We start from the raw sequence: 20,943 nt of genomic DNA, 5'->3' as shown, positions 1-20,943 counted from the left end.
TATAGCAAGCCGTTTTATAATTTAACCAATGAATTGTTGATATCCACAATTCGAATTCCTGATATCAACAATTCAAGTTTGGATATCAACAAATCAAATTGTGGATTTCAACAATTTGATATCCGAAATGCAATTGTTGATATCAAAAACTCGAATTGTTGATATCTAAAATGCGATTGTTAATATCAACAATTCATTGGTTAAATGATAAAACGGCTTGCCATAATGTAGAGCCAATGAACTTCCTGCGCTGGACATAAACAATCAGGGCCAGCCGTGAAGGGGGGCCAGGAACATGCAAATAAGCTTTGTTTCTACAGGTTTGAGTCAACCCATCCCCCCCTAACTGTGGAAAATATCTAGCATTTTTACTGTCCCCAAGATAGGACAACCCAGGTATCTCTATTACTACAGGCCAGTGGTAATCTTGCATAAGAAGACTTTCAAGAGACTTGTTCTGCAGCACCGTAGGCACCTGGTGAAAGACTCACTGGACAACCCTGCAGTTCGGGTACCATTCCCAAACCAGCATGGAAGACGCCATCATCGGAGGAGGCCAGGACAGTGAGAGTTATGTTCTTTGACTTCTCCTGTGTGTTTAACACCATCTGAGTCCTCCTGCTTGGGGAAAAGCTCTCAGTGCCATATAGGTAGACCATGATATGGTGGTCTGGATGACAGAACCTTACCAGCAGAACACACGATGTCTGCAGAACAGGTGTGGTGATGGGCAACACCCAACGAGCCATACATTCACCATTTGTTTTCACCATGTACACCTTTTGTTGATTTAAAACTGGACAGAGGCGTAGTGGAGAGGAGGACGAGGGACAAAATAAAGACCATATTGATCCTGGACAACCCCTCCTCTGCATTCTATGATGAGCTGTGGCAGATGGAGAGCAACTTCAGCCACAAGGTCATTCCACAGCCACGTGCTCACAAGACAGAGCATTCCAGGAGTACCTACTCTGGACACTTTATATCTCCCAACCATATACATTTGAAATATTGTGCATTCCACTATGTGTACATTATTTGTTCAGTTGTTTATTATTATATGACAGTATATGTTATGTTAGTTATTTGTACCAATAAACAACAATCTGTTCTTATTGTTTATTTTTGTATTATTTTTGTCCCTATTTTCTGTAACCCATATTTCAGTTAATCGGTTGAGTAAGTCATATCTTCTTTTGAAAGTAACACAAATAATCTATTGTACATTTAAAACTGTTTCAATTTGTCTTAATGACACAGTGTTGAAGCATAAAACCTCTTTAAACTAATGATTTCATTTCCAGTCCTAGATTACTTTTGAGATAACTGACTTTACATAAAAAAGTATTAATCGCATTTGTTGACTGATCTTTGTTGAGACACCTCTTTAAATATCATCATCATTAACTAGCAGAAATTAAATAAATATGTTGACTGAACCCGAGTACCATTTAACTTTTAGTCAGGCCCGTGAACTACCGCAGATTGTTTTTTGGATTGTTAGCTGGTTCAGCATGCACACTACCTTTCACTAGTGTCACGAGCCTGGGCCCAAAGACTGCACTGTGTGCGCGCGAGGGTTACAGTCGCCATTTTATTTTTGAAAAATCAAACCGAACTGGAAGGAGAGGAACCTTTTTAAATCGTCAAGTTTGGGGGGATAAAACTGAAGGAATGAACATCATAAAATACATTTAGGAAGCACGGTATGTTTTAATTAGTTATGTTCAAGATAATCTGAGCTATTCTAACAAATGCAGACACGAGTTAGCTTGTGTTTATTTCTAGCCGTTGAGCTCCGTAGACTAACGTTATCAACGGGTCAGTCTAATTGCTGGATTGAAATGGAACAATCCAGGCAGGTAGTTCAATAGTCTAGCTAGCAAGCCAATGAAAGACATACGTCTGAGTAATTGCAATTTATTACTTCAAAAATATCGACACTTCATATTTAACTACTTGCCTATTTGTTATAGTTTGATATGTTAACAGCACCGTCAGCAATAATCGAGTCTAATTTACTTAGCTCTACGAAACCAAACGTTGATTGGTGAACGCCGTACTGTTGCCAGCAAGCTAGCTAGCTATCTTCAGTTTATCATAGAAATTAATACAGTACAGGATCAAAATTGTTGAAGCGAGGTGACAGGCTACTGTACAGTAGGCCATTTATCTGCCATGTAACCTCGAAATTGCGTGTTACGTTAAGCGTTGGTACTTTACGTTTTAATACCAAACAAATATTACCACACTGAATTGGTCACTGGCTAGCTAGCCAATGTGTTACTGTAACATAGGAAGGCGAGTCAATGTTAGTCACTCGCTTTGCCAAAACGTTAGCCACAATTAGGATGAATGTTGGAATGTGAAAAACGTTTACATTTAATTTCAGTAATTGTTTTTGTTTTACCGTATTGGACATGTAATAACTTAAGATACAAACAACAACAGGACTAGCTAACTACTAGCTATCTAAATCAATTGGCTCGGGGGGCTAATTGCTGGAGTGTTTCTATTCCGAACCTGAAAGACACAGCTAGCAATTGGGTAGCTTGCTACAATGAACGAACTAGTTTGCAAATTAAGTTGTGTAAATTAAATGTATTTGTCTTTAAAAAAGCAAGTAAGGGATTATGGGAAATGTGATAAATGTGGTTTTAATAACTAAAGTAAATCTCAGATTATAATTTTGATGTCGTCGTCCGTTAAACATTTCGTTCGGTTTCAGGGTTTATCCGGACCCATATGTAAGCAGCTAGCTAGGCAATGTGCTTGCTTGGCTAACTAGCTTGCTAATTAGTTAGCTAGCCAGCCTGCTCTTTGTTTCAATGGATGAGTCAGCTAGCGAACTGTCAGAATGTAAGCTACTGCATTCTTGTAGCTAACATAATCAACTAATTTAATCCACAAAAATGATTCGTAGTCTGGCAAAGGAAGCACTGCTAAAGCGAATTCACAATTCACGACAGTCAACAAGGCTACATTTATTTGTCTCCGAGTGAAATGACGCTAGCTATCGGACGTTACTGGTTAGCTAGCTCACTCAACGTTACGACGTAGCTAGCTACATGGCTTGCAAGCTAAAGTCAAGGCCCTACTTGACCGCCGTCAAATTGAACTACTGGTAACATAATTGGCATCAAAAGGAAAATGTTATCAAAACGTGGGGTTTAACAAGCATATATGTTTTAAATATCACGTTAGCTAGCAAGTATGCTGTATTCTACAGTTTATTTTATTACTGCTCCGTTAAATAAATCGTGACAACCCTTGTCAACTAGGCCTCAAAGCCTGTCACATATTTTTGTGAGACTACTAGGCATTTCATTCTAGTCAGATGGCCCTCCTGTTTATGTTATGTATCAAATAATGCACGTTTGGATATGTTATCTCACTAATCGCGTATTACATTGACTCTTGAGCAAACGTTTGCTATGAGCATAGACTTTACATTATGTATTATTGTGTATTCTCAAAATGCTCGTCATGACATTTCCCTGTCTCCCCGCCCCCCCTCTCCCTGACGTTATTTTCAGATGCTGAACTTGATGTTGCACTGAGGGACCTTACCTTGCATTGAGCATCCACCGACCGGAAGCCTATTTAAAAGCAGACTTAATTTTTTTACACCTTTGGGGGGGGGGAAGCAGAAGTAACCTATCACTGAAGGGACTAAAGGGGAATAATGGTGATTTTGCGCCGGGCTCGGCCGCCTGCTTCCGCCCCAACCAGCAATGAATCTTGATTCGCTTTCGCTGGCTTTGTCTCAAATCAGCTATCTGGTAGACAATTTAACAAAGAAAAACTACAGAGCCAGCCAGCAGGAAATACAGCATGTAAGTAGCTTAAAGATCTAAGTACAATATTGTTTTGAGAAACATGTATCACCAAAGGTATGCAATTGACATGAGGTTGAACTGCTTGGATGTAGTTATACATCTGTGATCAAACCTGGGCCCCCAAATGTTCAATGTAGAAACACACAGCAGTCTTAATTCTGATCTCACTACTGTGTTGTGGTAGTGTTCAATATGTAAATAGTTGTTAGTAAATATGGCCTCCTCTTTTTGCAGATTGTGAATCGTCACGGCCCCGAGGCAGACAGGCATTTATTACGCTGTCTCTTCTCCCATGTGGATTTCAGTGGCGATGGTAAAAGCAGTGGCAAAGACTTTCATCAGGTAATTTTTGATTTAACGGATTATGCATAAACACAACTACAGCAGACCACTTAGTGTAGTGAGACGTATAGGTGGCAGTGTTTACCCCCTTAAGTGTTACTCCTTAACTGGTGTGCTATATTGACTCTGTACAGAAATTTGCCTTGGTAATGTTCACGTGAGTGAAGTGTAGTTTTGAGAAATTGATGGCAAAAACATCTAGCCTATAAGAAAGCACCACTGCCATCTTAATTTCACAATCTCACACTTTTTAGATCTAAACAAGTGTATATTTGGGGCTTCTGAAGGTAGCATCTGTATTCTGTAAGGTTTCTGTGAAATCCTTCACCTGTCCTGTTTTTCTCTCTTTTTCTTTTGTTTGTCAACTTTCCCTAAGACACAGTTTCTAATCCAGGAGTGTGTGTCACTGATTTCAAAGCCAAACTTTATCTCAACCCTTTGCTACGCCATCGACAATCCTCTGCATTACCAGAAGGTGGGTGACATCTAAGTACTCCCACATGCAGAAGCCTACAAACAGTTCTACATTTACTAACATGCACCCCATTATGAATAAGTTTGCTCTCACTAACTAGATATTCTTGCGTTGGTAGGGATCAGGAGGATTTTGGATTAATCTTTTTGTTGAATCTGCTGTCTTTGTCTTTTTCAGAGTTTGAAGCCGTCGACCCACCTTTTTACTCAGCTGAGTAAAGTTCTTAAGTTAAGCAAAGTCCAAGAAGTAAGTGATGAAGTAATCTAAAAGAAAATAGTTAATCTGTAATATGACGTCATTTGTTAGTGCTCTAAAAGTTCATTTCGTGGTTTTTTAGCTATACTTGGCCTTTCAGAATGTCAAACTGATTTCCCTTTGTCCCCTCAAGGTGATATTTGGCCTTGCATTGCTAAATTCGTGCAACGCAGATCTTCGTGGTTTTGGTAACTATTTTCAGTTTCACTGCTCTAAATACATGCTCGATTTCTAAACAACAGGAAAGGGCTTTGAAGTATTTATTCAGTGCAATTGGGGCTCCTACAGACCTGAACAGTTTTGAATCTGCTCATGGTACCTTAAAGTTCTTAATATTATTATAATGTACTTCCATCTTTATACGCTTTTATATATATCACATTTGTATGTAATAAAATATGTAAGTATTAAATTCATTAAAAGGCAGTGCCATAAAAATGCCATGTGAAAAACACAGTTCAATCTGTGGCTTCATTCGTTTTCCCCTCGATATCCTCCAGCTGCGCAGTTCATCAAGCAGAAGCTCCCTGACCTCCTGCGGTCTTACGTGGACGCAGACCTTGGGGGGAACCAGGAAGGTGGCTTCCAGGACATTGCCATAGAGGTCCTGCACCTGCTCCTCTCCCATCTCCTGTTTGGCCAGAAGGGAGCCAGCGGTGTCGGGCAAGAGCAGATTGACGCCTTCCTCAAGACACTGTGCAGAGGTGAGGAGCAGGGGACAAGCCCTGGCCATTGTGGATGAATACATGAGTTGTGCTGGTGGAAAGGATCCACTAGTGGCATTTTGATTGAATGAAATGTTTCATAATGAAATGTTAGATGGAGTCTTAATGTTTTGATCGACACCGGTCAACATGAACTACCTCACAAGGTGTCACATGGATCATATTTTTTTTTTTCTTGGTAGATTTCCCCCAGGAGCGCTGCCCTGTGGTGCTTGCACCACTGCTGTACCCTGAAAAACGGGACATTCTCATGGACAGGATCCTGCCAGACTCGGGAGAGTTAGCCAAGACCATGATGGAGAGTTCTCTTTCAGAGTTCATGCAAGAAGTTGGCTATGGCTTCTGTGCAAGGTAAATCGTAACTACTGCCACATTTGTTAGCAACAGTTATGCAAAAATAAAATGTTGTTGGTATACAGATGTTATGTTAATGATCTGACTATGTCCACAAACACATTTACCAGTTCTCCTGAGTGTATCGAATGACCGTGGCGAGTCATTTGTCCTGTCAATTCTAATGGTTTCAACCTGTGTTGTTTGCAGTCTTGATGAGTGCAGGAACATAATCCTGCAGTATGGGGTGCGAGAGGTGACAGCCAGCCAGGTGGCCAGAGTCCTGGGCATGATGGCTCGCACACACTCTGGCTTGGCTGATGGCATCCCCTTACAGGTGAGACGATGTACTGGAAACTGGCCAGACCAGCCTGCTGCCGTCTGTTTGGTTGGCTAGCTGGGAATGGGACGGAACAGGAAGCAAGCTTCTAGACATTGAGATGTTTTTATTGCTGTCATACTGATGTTGTGAGTATACTGACTTGTTCCGTTTGTGCGTGTCTCCGCTCAGTCCATCTCGGCGCCGGGCAGTGGGATCTGGAGCGATGGGAAAGACAAGAGCGATGGCTCGCAGGCCCACACCTGGAATGTAGAAGTTCTCATTGACGTGGTCAAAGAAGTGGTGAGTAACCTGGGGGCCCTGCTTTCACACTCGTTTGCACGTTTTAAGAGCATGTGAGGCACCATAAAGATTAAGGTTGAATGGCGGTATATTGGGTATATGTCTTGGGTCTTATTAATATACATTTCTTTTACAGAACCCCAATCTGAACTTCAAAGAGGTGACATATGAGCTGGACCATCCAGGCTTCATGGTCCGGGACAGTAAGGGCCTCCAGATGGTGGTGTATGGCATCCAGAGAGGCCTGGGTATGGAAGTCTTCCCTGTGGACCTCATCTACAGACCCTGGAAGCATGCTGAGGGACAGGTGACAAACCACTTCCACATCTCCTCTTTGACCACTGGACGCCTGCTCTTTAGGACTCGACCTGCTGATAGATCCGTCCTCCTCGCCCTTCTCCTGACCCTCTGTCCCTCTCTCCTACCGTTTAGCTGTCATTCATCCAGCACTCCCTCATGAGTCCAGATGTGTTCTGCTTTGCTGACTTCCCCTGCCACACTGTGGCCATCGACATACTGAAGGCCCCGCCAGAAGACGACAACAGGGAGATCGCTACCTGGTACGATCCATTGATCAATGAAATACCGCACTCACAATTAAAATTGGTTGCATATTTGAATTCTGAGGAGCAGCTAAAGACAACTTCCTCAGAGCATAGGACAGTGAAACAAAATGGAAAGCGTGAGCCAAACTCAAAAATGACTTTGTTTTTGACTCCGCTCACAGGAAGAGCCTGGACCTGGTGGAGAGCCTCCTGCGGCTGTCCGAGGTGGGCCAGTACGAGCAGGTGAAGCAGCTGTTCAGCTTCCCCATCAAGCACTGTCCAGACATGCTGGTGCTGGCCCTGCTGCAGATCTCCACCTCCTGGCACACCCTGCGCCACGAGCTCATCTCCACCCTCATGCCCAGCTTCCTGGGCAACCACCCCAACTCGGCCATCATCTTGCACTATGCCTGGCACGGACAGGTACGTTGTTTTGCCCACTGTAGCAGAGTCTCGACAGACAAAGCTACACCACGTACACGCCGTCTACTGACGGTTTCCCTCGGGATACATTTGCCCTCCGTCTTGGATAAGACTTCCTGAAGCGATGTGCTGTATGGTACTGATCAGTGAGGCTGATGCTGCTCTGTCTGTCTGTCTGTCTCCAGGGCCAGTCCCCCTCTATCCGCCAGCTGATCATGCACTCGATGGCAGAGTGGTACATGAGAGGGGAGCAGTACGACCAGGCCAAGCTGTCTCGCATCCTGGACGTGGCCCAGGACTTGAAGGTACGCATATCCGTGGATCAGTGACATGAGCTCCAGTCACATTCACCCAAGTGTTGCACATACTGCTTCATGCTGGAATGAGAAGCATCATCCACCTGGTTTCATGTTCTAACTGCTGTTGTTCTCGTCTTCCAGTCTCTATCGATGCTGCTGAATGGTACTCCATTTGCCTTTGTTATTGACCTTGCTGCACTTGCCTCGCGCCGTGAATACCTCAAACTGGACAAATGGCTGACTGACAAAATAAGAGAGCATTTGGTGAGTCCCACATCTAGTCCCAATCGTCAGCAAAGTTAGGATTTTGTCCATGATGATGGTTGAACCCGCTGACATGTCCTTCTTTGTTGCGCGTGGCAGGAGCCCTTCATCCAAGCGTGTGTGACGTTCCTGAAGAGACGCTGCCCCTCCATCATGGGGGGTCTGGCTCCAGACAAGGACCAGCCCAAGAGTGCCCAGCTCCCCCCAGAGACCCTGGCCACCATGCTGTCTTGTCTGCAGTCCTGCGCTGGGTGAGCCGCCCCTGCCACCTCTTCCACGACAGCCTCTCTCTTTGGCAGAATGATCGAAACAGTTGGCCTCTCTTAGTCATTTCCATTTGAATGACTCTTCTTGTATTGGTCCCAGGAATGTGTCCCAGGAGCTCTCGGAGACGATCCTGACCATGGTTGCCAACTGTAGCAACGTGATGAATAAAGCTCGCCAGCCTCCTCCGGGGGTCATGCCAAAGGGACGTGCTCCCAGTACCAGCAGCATCGACGCCATATCCCCTGTGCAGGTATCGGTGTCTCCCCTCCAGGTGAACTACCAGCACTGCATCTTCACTGTTTGATAAACGCATGTCCTGGCTAGAAAACTGCTATGGGTATTACTATACCGTGCGTGTGGGTGTGTATTGTGGCCTGTTCCTAATCCTCTCTCCCCCGGCTGTGTTTTCCAGATGGACCCATTGTCTGCCATGAGCACCCTGACCATTGGGGGATCTGCCACCTCTCACACACAGAGCATGCAGGGCTTTCCAACCACACTGGCTTCAGCCTTCAGCAACCCCCAGTCTCCAGCCAAGGCCTTCCCCCCGCTCTCCAACCCCAACCCAAGCACACCGTTTGGGGGCATTGGATCGCTCTCTTCTGGTATGGGGAGCACGACTCTCCTCCACATGCTGGATTGTTACATTCCCATATGTCGAGGATGGAAGTTAACGAAAATATAGTTCACACGGCAAAAAAAAAATTATACAATTTTGAACACAATTATTTAAAGGAAATCGGATTGTTTTAACTAAGCCTAACAAGGAAATGTACATGAAGATTTGATGGGGCTTGTGTATGTCCACTGCAGGTCCGCTGGGCTCAGGCATCGGCTCTGGCATCGGCTCTGGTATTGGTCTGGGGATGCAGACAGGGAGCAGTGACCCGTTTGGCACAAGGAAGATGAGCACACCGGGGCTGAACCCCACCACCTTTCAGCAGAGTAAGATGAAGGCCTGGAAGTGGTGGTGGTGTGACTGAGGGCGAGCTCCGCGCCTCAGCTGGGCTTCCTCTCAGAGTCCCCTCAGTGCTCCCGGGTTTCTCATGATTTACAAAGAGCTTATTTGAGAAAATGTAACTATAATTTGAAAAGAGAGAGCTTACGTTTGACACAAACGGAATCTGAGAGGAAATACGGGTCAGTCTTCCATTATGTCTGTGACGGCCTCTTAATATTATTCATTTCCATGTATGATATAAAAGAGAATTCAACCTTGGTCCTTTAACACCAGCCAGGCCTTTGCTCCTTGTGAAGGGCTTGCCAGTGTGTTTTATCCCTAGGCTATGACTGCTTCATCTCATCCGAGGGTTGGTTTGTGTCACCTTAGTTAACAAAGTGTCCCTCGTCACTGTCTTCCAGCTGACCTCTCTCAGGTGTGGCCAGAGGCTAACCAGCACTTTAGCAAGGAGATTGACGATGAGGCCAACAGCTACTTCCAGCGCATCTACAACCATCCCCCACACCCCACCATGTCTGTGGATGAGGTTAGCCACGCGTGCTCGCACAAGCTACCAGTCAAGTGTCTCACAAGTGTGTGTGTGTGCAAATCATTGACGCACACCTCCCAGTCTATTCCTCTCCCACGATCATTCACACCAGTTTCTTCCACCTTCCCTTCACCCTGCAGGTGTTGGAGATGCTCCAGAGGTTCAAAGACTCGACCATCAAGCGTGAGCGCGAGGTGTTCAACTGCATGTTGAGGAACCTGTTTGAGGAGTACCGCTTCTTCCCCCAGTACCCGGACAAGGAGCTGCACATCACCGCCTGCCTGTTCGGGGGCATCATTGAGAAGGGTCTCGTCACCTACATGGCCCTGGGCCTTGCCCTCAGATACGTTCTCGAAGCCTTAAGGAAACCCTTCGGATCCAAAATGTATTACTTTGGAATCGCTGCTCTAGATAGATTCAAAAACAGGTATGCTTTGAAGCCGTCCCTCCCCGTCCCCATGTGTTGAAATGAGTTGGTTGGAGGATCATATTTGAATGGTTCTTTTGTTGCAAGACTAATTTAGTCTTTCCTTTTTAGACTGAAGGACTATCCTCAATATTGTCAGCACTTGGCCTCAATTGGCCATTTTCTGCAGTTCCCCCACCATTTACAAGAGGTAAACAGGTTTCTTGAATCTTGCTGTTGGCCATTCTTTCCATCTGCTGTGTTTACCTTTTGTCTTCTTTCAAACTGCTCTCCGCACCACCTTAGCCTGGGGTGCGAAACCTACTTCTAGATAAATAAGTCTCTCGCTCTGCACTTCCAATATCCTGTGCGTGCAGTATATCGAGTATGGCCAACAGTCACGGGATCCCCCGGTGAAGATGCAGGGATCCATCACCACCCCCGGCAGCCTAGCGTTGGCCCAGGCCCAGGCCCAGTCCCAGCCACCCAAAGCCCCTCAGCCTGGCCAGCCCAGCACCTTGGTCACCACGGCCGCCACCACCACCACCAAAACCACCACCATCACCCGGCCAACACCGGGCAGCTTCAAGAAGGATGTCCCGGTGAGTACGGCCCCGGCGAAGATGGTGAGGATAATCAGCTATTTTACCTTTACACAATCACACGCATTTACACTTGACATGCTTGCAATTTTGACATGGGGTTCACAAACAATGTTGTCGAATTGTTGTTTTGGTTTCTATGACTTGTGAGCCGCGTGCATTGTGAGACTCCTAATGCCATGGCCTGTTTGCAGCCCTCTATCAACACCACCAACATCGACACCCTACTCGTGGCTACAGACCAGACGGAGAGGATCGTTGAGCCTCCCGAGAACGTCCAGGAGAAGATCGCCTTCATCTTCAACAACCTGTCGCAGTCCAACATGACACAGAAGGCAAGTTGGAAATGGCGTTTGAAGACCTTAGTTTGCTACTTCACACATGGCCTCCAAACATCTTGTCTGTAATAAACCGCCATGAAATGATAACTTGAATGTGTTTGGTCCCAGGTGGAGGAGCTGAAGGAGACTGTGAAGGAGGAGTTCATGCCCTGGGTGTCACAGTACCTGGTCATGAAGCGTGTCAGCATTGAGCCCAACTTTCACAGCCTCTACTCAAACTTCCTGGATACATTGAAGAACCCCGAGTTCGTCAAGATGGTCCTCAACGAGACCTACCGCAACATCAAGGTAAATAACCGTATTTATGGAGACCCCGACTTCCACCTGAATCTACTTCTGTTGGTGTTCATTTGTTTGGAAACATTTCTGTTTTTTATGAACGTTTCTCTTTTTTTGTTTTTAGGTTCTATTGACCTCAGACAAGGCAGCTGCAAACTTTTCTGATCGCTCCCTGTTGAAAAACCTGGGCCACTGGTTGGGAATGATCACTCTGGCTAAAAACAAACCTATACTCTACACTGTGAGTAGCTGGTTTAAGAACACACACCATATCCATGTCTTCTATCATGAGGCCTGTAGTACATCTCACGGCTGCACAGCTTCACTAAGGTATTTCTAACACTGTGATTGTGTCCTCTTCCCTCCCAGGATCTGGAGGTGAAGTCTCTCCTGTTGGAAGCCTATGTCAAGGGTCAGCAGGAGCTTCTGTACGTCGTCCCCTTCGTGGCCAAAGTCCTCGAGTCCAGTTTACGTAGCATGGTGAGACTTCTTACAATACAACCTTGAATGAATTTGAATAAATGAAAACCTTGAAAGAGAGCTTAAACAGATACATTCAACAATGCAGACAGGACAGTACAGTGGACATAACATAATTATTAAAAAGCACAGCGAGACAAAAAAATTCAAAAATAAAATAATACAAAATGTAACTGAAGGCGTCACAGAAATAACTTAAGAAATTATTTTTAAAATGTCAGAAGGTTCAGTACACTATAAAGTGGAAAGCAAAAAGGATAACAAAGGGATAAAACATGATCTGATCTTATTCACCTCCTCAGATCTGTAACAGAGACTGTATGATTCCCATTTCCTTCCGGCTCAGTTAAGGTAATTGAATTGAAGGACTTCTGACCTGTGGCTGTTTCCTCCTGCAGATCTTCCGGCCTCAGAACCCCTGGACTATGGCCATCATGAACGTCCTGGCAGAACTCCACCAGGAGCATGACCTGAAGGTCAGAATGGCAACACCGCTCACACCTGCCTTAGCATGACCAGTCTACAGCCCTGGTGCACAACTCTGGCTGTCCACTAGTCGTAGCTTCCAAGTGTCACTGGTCTTGTAAATATCCACCTCGCCACCATGACTGATTGTACCTGGGGGCAGCAGTGCTGTGCTCCTTTTGCTCGCGGTCAGACCCCTGCTCGTGTGAACAGATTCTGACGTGGTCGTTCCTCTGTCCCTGCGTGCCCACAGCTCAACTTGAAGTTTGAGATTGAGGTTCTGTGTAAGAACCTGTCCCTGGACATCAACGACCTGAAGCCTGGGACCCTGCTGAAGGACAAGGACAAGCTGAAGAGCCTGGAGGAGCAGCTCTCCGCCCCCAAGAAGGAGAGCAAGCCTCCCGAGGAGATGCTGCCTATTGTAACAACAGGTACACCACTGTATACAGGTATTTACAGCTACGACGCCTACTTTATGCTCCTCCCCCTGGAAATTCTCCTGTCTCTGTGGATGTTTGTACATTTTGTTTCTCTGTGATTCAATGATTTGTTTTTTTATATTCGGTGTCGTCATTGGAATGTCGAATATTAAACCTGCTTTATTTTGGTTACGGTTCTAACTTTAAATTACTAACGTTTCTTTTTTTTGTTGTTGGTTCATCGAGTTTGTGAGCTCGGCTTCCCGTTCCTGGATTTTAATCACGTTAGCGTTTTGTAACCAACAGGAGACTTTCTTCCATTTGCAGCTGCCCCCTCTACGCCTGCCGCCACCACCCCCTGCACAGCCACCGGTCCCCCCACCCCTCAGTTCAGCTACCATGACATCAATGTGTACGCCCTGGCAGGGCTGGCCCCTCACATCAACATCAACATCAGTGTAAGTACGCCTCTGGACCAGCTCTAAGCTCAGAACCCTGTAGGTCCTCGGGAGGGGGGGCGGTCTCCCGTCTTCGGTCCAAAGGACAGATCTGTCCTTGGGTTTAGTCTACAGTGTCAACAGGTCCCAGAGCTGTGGAGCTTAAGCTTTGAGGCTGAAATGTTCTGCTTCTCTAACCACTGTGTGTGTGTGTGTGTGTGTGTGTGTGTGTGTGTCCCAGCAGATCCCCCTGCTCCAGGCCCACCCCCAGCTGAAGCAGTGTGTGAGACAGTCCATCGAGCGGGCCGTCCAGGAGCTGGTCCACCCAGTGGTCGACCGCTCCATCAAGATCGCCATGACCACCTGCGAGCAGATCGTCAGGAAGGACTTTGCCCTGGACTCTGAGGAGTCGCGCATGCGCGTGGCGGCCCATCACATGATGCGGAACCTGACGGCAGGCATGGCCATGATCACCTGCAGGGAGCCGCTGCTCATGAGCATCGCTACCAACCTGAAGAACAGCTTTGCTGCCGCCCTCAGGGTAGGCCCACGGATCCACACACACCCTGTTCTCCGTCACCCACTGACAACACAGACAGAAATGTGTGTGTGTGTGTGTCTAGGACAGTGTCTTCATAGCATAGCCTGTCCATAAGGACATGTTGTGTCAGTTTTGGTTCTGCTTATAAAAAAACCCAGTGATGTATTCATTTAGCAGACTGTTTAAACCAATGCACTAAACAGGGTGGTTTTGAACCTAGGACCTTTTGCTCACCAGTCCAATGCTCTCCCGCTGAGCTATTCCCCGTTCCCCCGACATGTTTCTGACTGGGCCCCCCTCCCTCCAGGCCCCCACTCCCCAGCAGAGAGAGCTGATGGAAGAGGCTGCCGCCAGGATCGCCCAGGACAACTGTGAGCTGGCCTGCTGCTTCATCCAGAAGACTGCTGTCGAGAAGGCCGGACCTGAGATGGACAAGAGACTGGCCACTGTGAGTCCACAGTCTCTGCCGCTCCTGACCTGTAGCCCCCCCCCCCCCCCCCCAATCCATCATGCCCTCTCAGGCCTCCCACCAAACACACGGGCTCGTTCTGGTTGTTGTCACGGTTGACGCTGACTACTTGCTGCCTCTTCTTCCTCCAGGAGTTTGAGCTGAGGAAGCATGCCCGCCAGGAGGGCCGGCGCTACTGTGACCCCGTGGTGCTGACCTACCAGGCTGAGCGCATGCCGGAGCAGATCAGACTCAAGGTACAGACGACCCTGGGACCCTCCCACCACAGCTTAACCCCCCCCCCCCCCCCGTTCAGCGTCACCAGCTGTGCGTGTGGGTCAGTCATGGAACGCTCTGGCCTGTGTTGTAGGTGGGAGGTGTGGATCCCAAGCAGCTGGCTGTGTACGAGGAGTTTGCCAGGAACGTGCCCGGTTTCCTCCCCAGCAACGACCTGTCTCAGCCCACTGGCTTCCTGGCTCAGCCCATGAAGGTAAGCTGCCGACCGTATTGTGCGTCCCGCTGAAAGCTGACCTGAGGTGCACACAGCCGGATGCAGCCTGAAACTGGATCAATGTCAAGACATTGATCTGACAAGCTGAGCTTCCTACTGTAGTAGTATTTCAGTGCTGAGCATCAGTAGGTTGGGCACATGAGATGATCAGTGCGCAGGTGTGTGTGTATATCAGCAGCAGTTCTAATGTGTGTGTGTGTGTGTGTGTGTGTGTGTGTGTGTGTGTGTGTGTGTTGTAGCAACAGGCATGGGCCACAGACGACGTGGCTCAGATCTATGATAAGTGCATGGCGGACCTTGAGCAGCACCTGCATGCCATCCCCCCAGCGCTGGCCATCAACCCCCAGACCCAGGCCCTGCGCAGCCTCTTGGAAGCCGTGGCCCTGGCCAGGAACTCTCGCGACGGCATAGCCGCCCTGGGCCTCCTGCAGAAGGTAGGGAGGGGGGCTTTACCACACCTAGCCTGTACCTCACTCAGTGGGGAATCATCTAAGGGATCTTATTCAAAGAAAAACATCGACCTTCATGGTTACATGTGTATGTTTGTGGGGGCGGGGGCAGGGGTCCTGATAGGATAGGGACCAGGGTTGTGCAGAGTTAGAACATCAACAAGCTGATGGGTTGTGTTTTTTCTAATGAGCGTTGCCCCGTGTGTGTGTGTGTGTGCCCAGGCGGTGGAGGGGCTGCTGGACGCCACCAGCGGGGCCGACGCCGACCTGCTGCTGCGCTACAGAGAGTGCCACCTGCTGGTGCTCAAGGCCCTGCAGGACGGCCGCGCCTACGGGCCCCAGTGGTGCAACAAGCAGATCACCAGGTGCCTGATCGAGTGTCGCGACGAGTACAAGTACAACGTGGACGCTGTGGAGCTGCTGATCAGGAACCACCTGGTCAACATGCAGCAGTATGACCTGCACCTGGCCCAGGTACACACACACACATTACATTAGATTACATTTAGTCATTTAGCAGACGCTCTTATCCAGAGCGACTTACAGTAAGTACAGGGACATTCTCCCCGAGGCAGGTAGGGTGAAGTGCCTTGCCCAAGGACATGACGTCATATGCACCGGCCAGGAATCGAACTGGCAACCTTCAGATTACTAGCCCGATGCTCTAACCGCTCAGCCACCTGACTCCCTATGCGTCACAAAAACACTCGTTTAAGAGTCTGTTATACCAGACAGGACTAGAGTAGGTCTGTCAAATATTGCTGTGTGTGTGTGTGTGTGCCAGTGTTTGCATTAAGCGTTGTGTGTGTGTGTTTGCAGTCCATGGAGAACGGCCTCCACTACATGGCCGTGGCGTTTGCCATGCAGCTGGTGAAGCTGCTGCTGGTGGACGAGCGCAGCGTGAGCCACATCACCGAGGCCGACCTGTTCCACACCATCGACACCCTGATGAGGACCAGCGCCCACTCCAGGGCCAACGCCCCCGAGGGGTACGACACACACACACGGACATTGTGTTCTCCACCGGTAGCTCATGAGACCTTAAGCACTGTCACCTAAAAAGGGCTGGGAGCTCTCTTTTTGGTTCTCTGGCGTGGAGTCTTCTAAACTCTGTGCCCCTCTCCTCCTCCTCCTCCTCCTTCTCCCTCCAGTCTCCCCCAGCTGATGGACGTGGTGCGCTCCAACTACGAGGCCATGATCGACCGAGCCCACGGCGGCCCCAATTTCATGATGCACTCGGGGATCTCGCAGGCGTCCGAGTACGACGACCCCCCGGGCCTGAGGGAGAAGGCCGAGTACCTGCTGAGGGAATGGGTCAACCTGTACCACTCTGCTGCTGCGGGCAGGGACAGCACCAAGGCCTTTTCTGCCTTTGTAGGACAGGTGGGTCACACACACACACACACACACAAACATCCCCCACAGCAGATGGTAGCCTATACATGTGCTAGCCTCGTACCCCCCCACCCTGAGCTTGCCTCTGTCCTCTCCCTAGATGCACCAGCAGGGTATCCTGAAGACCGACGATTTGATCACGCGCTTCTTCCGCCTGTGTACGGAGATGTGCGTGGAGATCAGCTACCGCGCCCAGGCGGAGCAGCAGCACAACCCGGCGGCCAGCGCGGCCATCATCAGGGCCAAGTGCTACCACAACCTGGACGCCTTCGTCCGCCTCATCGCCCTGCTGGTCAAACACTCTGGAGAGGCCACCAACACGGTCACCAAGATCAACCTGCTCAACAAGGTGAGGGGGCCCCGCCCCTCTGGGAGCCCCGCCCCTCTGGGAGCCCCCTGGCCCTGATGGACTGGCCTCACCACCGACACGCACTCATCCCGTCTTGTGGGTTTTGGTTGTGACCTGTGTGTGTGCGCGCGCAGGTTCTTGGCATCGTGGTGGGGGTGCTGATCCAGGACCATGACGTGAGGCAGACGGAGTTCCAGCAGCTGCCGTACCACCGCATCTTCATCATGCTGCTGCTGGAGCTCAACGCCCCCGAGCATGTCCTGGAGACCATCAACTTCCAGACCCTCACAGCCTTCTGGTAGGGCGCCCGCGCTGCACCTCCACAGCCCCACCGGGCCGCCCGCAGACGCGCTGCCTGCTGGGCTGCTCCCGTTTCGAGGGACATTGTTTTGTTTGTAAATCGGGTGATAAAAAAAAAATATATATATATATATATATATATATATCATGATATGCGGCCGACCAACTCTGATTTTGTGTTTGGTCTTCCTCTCAGCAACACCTTCCACATCTTGCGGCCCACCAAAGCCCCTGGCTTCGTCTACGCCTGGCTGGAGCTCATCTCCCACCGCATCTTCATCGCCAGGATGCTGGCACACACGCCCCAGCAGAAGGCAAGGAGCATGCCCTCTCTCTCTCTCTCACACACACACACACACACACACCACAGCAGAGAGCAAGGGCCATGCACCTACACACAAGCAGTCAAGCTCAGACCGTGGTCTTGGATTGTGGCGTTCCAGTCGACAGCCCCGATGAGATTGTCTAACGTGTCTTACTGGCTGTGCTGCAGGGTTGGCCCATGTACGCCCAGCTGCTCATCGACCTTTTCAAGTACCTGGCACCCTTCCTGAGGAATGTAGAGCTCAACAAACCTATGCAAATCCTCTACAAGGTACCAACACCAGCAGCTGCCTTTACAACTGTCTGATAGAGGAAAGTCTTCTGGTGCGTTTATCTGACCTCTCTCTCTTGTTCTCTCTCTCTCTCGTTCTCTCTCTCTCTCAGGGCACTCTGCGCGTCCTGCTTGTCCTGCTGCATGACTTCCCAGAGTTCCTGTGTGACTACCACTACGGCTTCTGTGACGTCATCCCTCCCAACTGCATCCAGCTGCGCAACCTGATCCTGAGTGCCTTCCCCCGCAACATGAGGCTCCCAGACCCCTTCACACCCAACCTCAAGGTACACACACACACAGCATCCGTACATTCCCAGGTCTGGTCCGATGCTTTGAGCTCTCCAGATAGACCGTGCAGGTAACAGTCTGTGAAGTCGATTTGTAGTTCATGGCTCTTCGTGTGGTGGATCCGTAGCCTGCGTCCATCCCGCCTGCTGTGTAACTGTGAGGGTGCCCCCCCCCCCCCCACCCCAGGTGGACATGCTGAGTGAGATCAACATCGCCCCCCGCATCCTCACCAACTTCACCGGAGTGATGCCCTCTCAGTTTAAGAAGGACCTGGACTCGTACCTGAAGACGCGCTCCCCGTCACCTTCCTGTCCGAGCTCCGCAGCAACCTGCAGGTAGGGGGCGCCACTCTGGGTCCCTGGAAGTATTTGCAGCACAACGAAACATCTTTAGACCAGGTTAAGTTTTGACTCTTTGAGAAAAAAAAATGCTTGATTTGTCTCCTGTGGTGTTGTACTTGTGAACAGTGGTTTAGTGTGTTTTTGTGCGTGCAGGTACTAGAAATAGAAGGTCATGTGTTCCTGCAGTGGTTTGTGCCTGTAGTAAGACTGTGGATGGGTTTTTACATGGGTGTATGTGTGTTTCTGTGCCTGTGGTCAGGTGTCCAACGAGGCAGGCAATCGCTACAACATCCAGCTGATCAACGCCCTGGTGCTGTACGTGGGCACACAGGCCATCGCCTACATCCACAACAAGGGCAGCACCCCCTCCATGAGCACCATCACCCACTCTGCACACATGGACATCTTCCAGAACCTGGCCGTCGACCTCGACACAGAGGGTAAGACACACACACACACACACACACACACACACACGTGAGAATGACGCCCCTCCTCCCATGTAGGTTCAAACATCGTACTACAGACGGAGCATTGACTCTGACCGCTGAAACACTGTAGGACGATGCACTTCTGATTCTTGACCTGCCACCATACTTGCCAGATGTGCTACTCGGACGTCGCTTTGGATCAAAGCGTCTGCGGAATGAACGCATTGTCACGGAAATTGTCCCTCTTTGTCCCCTCGTTTTCAGGCCGCTACCTGTTCCTGAATGCGATAGCCAATCAGCTGCGCTACCCAAACAGCCACACTCACTACTTCAGCTGCACCATGCTGTACCTGTTTGCCGAGGCCAACACTGAGGCCATCCAGGAGCAGATCACCAGGTAACCCGTCTGGCTCACAGCCTGCTCACTTCCCCACACACACTGGCAGGCTGATTGGCAGCACTCCTCCGTTGTGTGTGTGTGGAGCTCCAGTTGACTACGGTGCCTGTCCCGTGTGACTGCAGGGTTCTCCTGGAGAGGCTCATCGTGAACAGGCCACACCCCTGGGGTCTGCTCATCACCTTCATCGAGCTCATCAAGAACCCCGCCTTCAAGTTCTGGAGCCACGACTTTGTGCACTGTGCCCCTGAGATAGAGAAGTACGTGCTCTCTCACTCACTCCCACTGTCATGGTCCCATTCACCCCTAACTGCTACCGTTGAAAACTAACAGCTGGAGGTTACTGACCCTCACCCTAAGGTGACACGCTCTCTCCTAATGGAAGGGACATGCAGAGGGTGCCATACTGCTTTTAACAGGGGGCGATGGCTCTCTGTCTAGACAAGCACGTTTTTTTTTTTTTTTTTTTTTTTTGATGGATGTCTTATGTGAAGCTGTAGCTGTGATGGCCGGCCTGGTCTTAAACCCCCTCTCCTCCCCGTGTCCCGTCTCTGCCAGGTTGTTCCAGTCTGTGGCCCAGTGCTGCATGGGGCAGAAGCAGGCTCAGCAGGTGATGGAGGGCACTGGTGCCAGCTAGTCAGCCTGCAGGAGATCAGAGATGCCAGGGCCGACCCTTCCCCCTGCCCCCCCCCCCCCCGCCCCCTACACACCCAACCCCTCCTCCTTTACTGTTAGCACTGGACGAACTGGCAACGCTCATTCTAATATTAAGGACTGCTGCTCATGGATCTAAGTTTTTCTCTCTTTTCTTTTTTTTTTTTTTTTTGTTGCCTGAATATTGAGAAGTTATTTGGACATGCTGTTTAATATAATTCTTTTGAGGCTTCGATGTAAATATTAAAAGGGAGACTGAGAGCTAGATAGTTCCAGCAGAGTGGGGAGAAAGATGTCCAAGAAAAACATTTACATTGTAAAGACAAATGAACACATGCGCGCGCGTGCGCACACACACACACACACACGCTTTCACTCACTACCAAAGCCCCCCCTGTTTGTCTCCCTCTTACAGATTTAGTTTTTTGGGCTTTTTTTTTTTTCTCGTGACTGATTTGCGTTCAGAGACTTGCTGGTATAGGATGATTAAGCGGCGGCCTGTTTCCTTTTTTGTTGCGTCTCTGAGTGGGCAGAGCACTGGCCTGTCTCCTAGGCTCCACTCCTGGGCTGTGGGGGGTGAGGTGGAGGGGAGGGGATGGTTGGTTGGTTCCATTTTAAACTGCGTTTCACTGGCTCTCCCTGGCACTTGTAAAATTGTGGAAAATTTAAGATGACAAAATCTAATCTTAAAACTTGTACAAAGATCCAAATTGCAGAACAACAAAAGAAGGACCAATACAGACCATTTTGTAAGGATTTTGAATGTTTTGTAAATGTATTGGTCCGTGTGTTGTATTTTGTAGTCCTTTATAGTTGCCTTTAGTTCTTGCTACTTATTTCCTGTATGTATGCATACTGTAGTTATACACATTAAACAATTGAACTGCACATCCATGTTTCCTTCATTCATTCAAACTCACAAGAATGGCTTAC

General features: G+C 48.9%; 1 protein-coding gene across 1 annotated transcript; it reads left to right on the top strand.

Annotated features, from left to right (window-relative positions):
* The first annotated feature begins 1,550 nt into the window (after positions 1-1,550).
* On the top strand, positions 1,551-20,898 carry cnot1 (CCR4-NOT transcription complex, subunit 1). The gene is given in 49 exon segments (XM_084671547.1): positions 1,551-1,706; positions 3,537-3,836; positions 4,074-4,181; positions 4,558-4,656; positions 4,834-4,902; positions 5,045-5,099; positions 5,412-5,615; positions 5,819-5,987; positions 6,180-6,306; positions 6,481-6,591; positions 6,728-6,898; positions 7,024-7,151; positions 7,319-7,559; positions 7,745-7,864; positions 8,000-8,122; positions 8,222-8,373; positions 8,489-8,639; positions 8,802-8,994; positions 9,203-9,334; positions 9,752-9,876; positions 10,020-10,306; positions 10,418-10,496; positions 10,663-10,887; positions 11,082-11,222; positions 11,337-11,516; positions 11,632-11,748; positions 11,877-11,987; positions 12,386-12,463; positions 12,706-12,883; positions 13,199-13,329; positions 13,553-13,849; positions 14,157-14,297; positions 14,450-14,554; positions 14,668-14,787; positions 15,048-15,242; positions 15,480-15,731; positions 16,077-16,246; positions 16,409-16,640; positions 16,753-17,001; positions 17,136-17,299; positions 17,498-17,615; positions 17,795-17,896; positions 18,010-18,183; positions 18,374-18,479; positions 18,482-18,522; positions 18,788-18,968; positions 19,224-19,356; positions 19,482-19,616; positions 19,915-20,898. Coding segments are annotated over 48 exon segments (7,101 nt in total). The 5' UTR covers positions 1,551-1,706; positions 3,537-3,734; the 3' UTR covers positions 19,994-20,898.
* Positions 20,899-20,943: the final 45 nt, after the last annotated feature.

This window comes from Hypomesus nipponensis, chromosome 14 (genome assembly GCF_054491055.1).
Source record: "Hypomesus nipponensis isolate SF chromosome 14, ASM5449105v1, whole genome shotgun sequence".
NCBI lineage: Eukaryota > Metazoa > Chordata > Actinopteri > Osmeriformes > Osmeridae > Hypomesus > Hypomesus nipponensis.
Note: the sequence above shows the minus strand (reverse complement) of the source record. Positions and strands in the feature narration are given on the sequence as shown.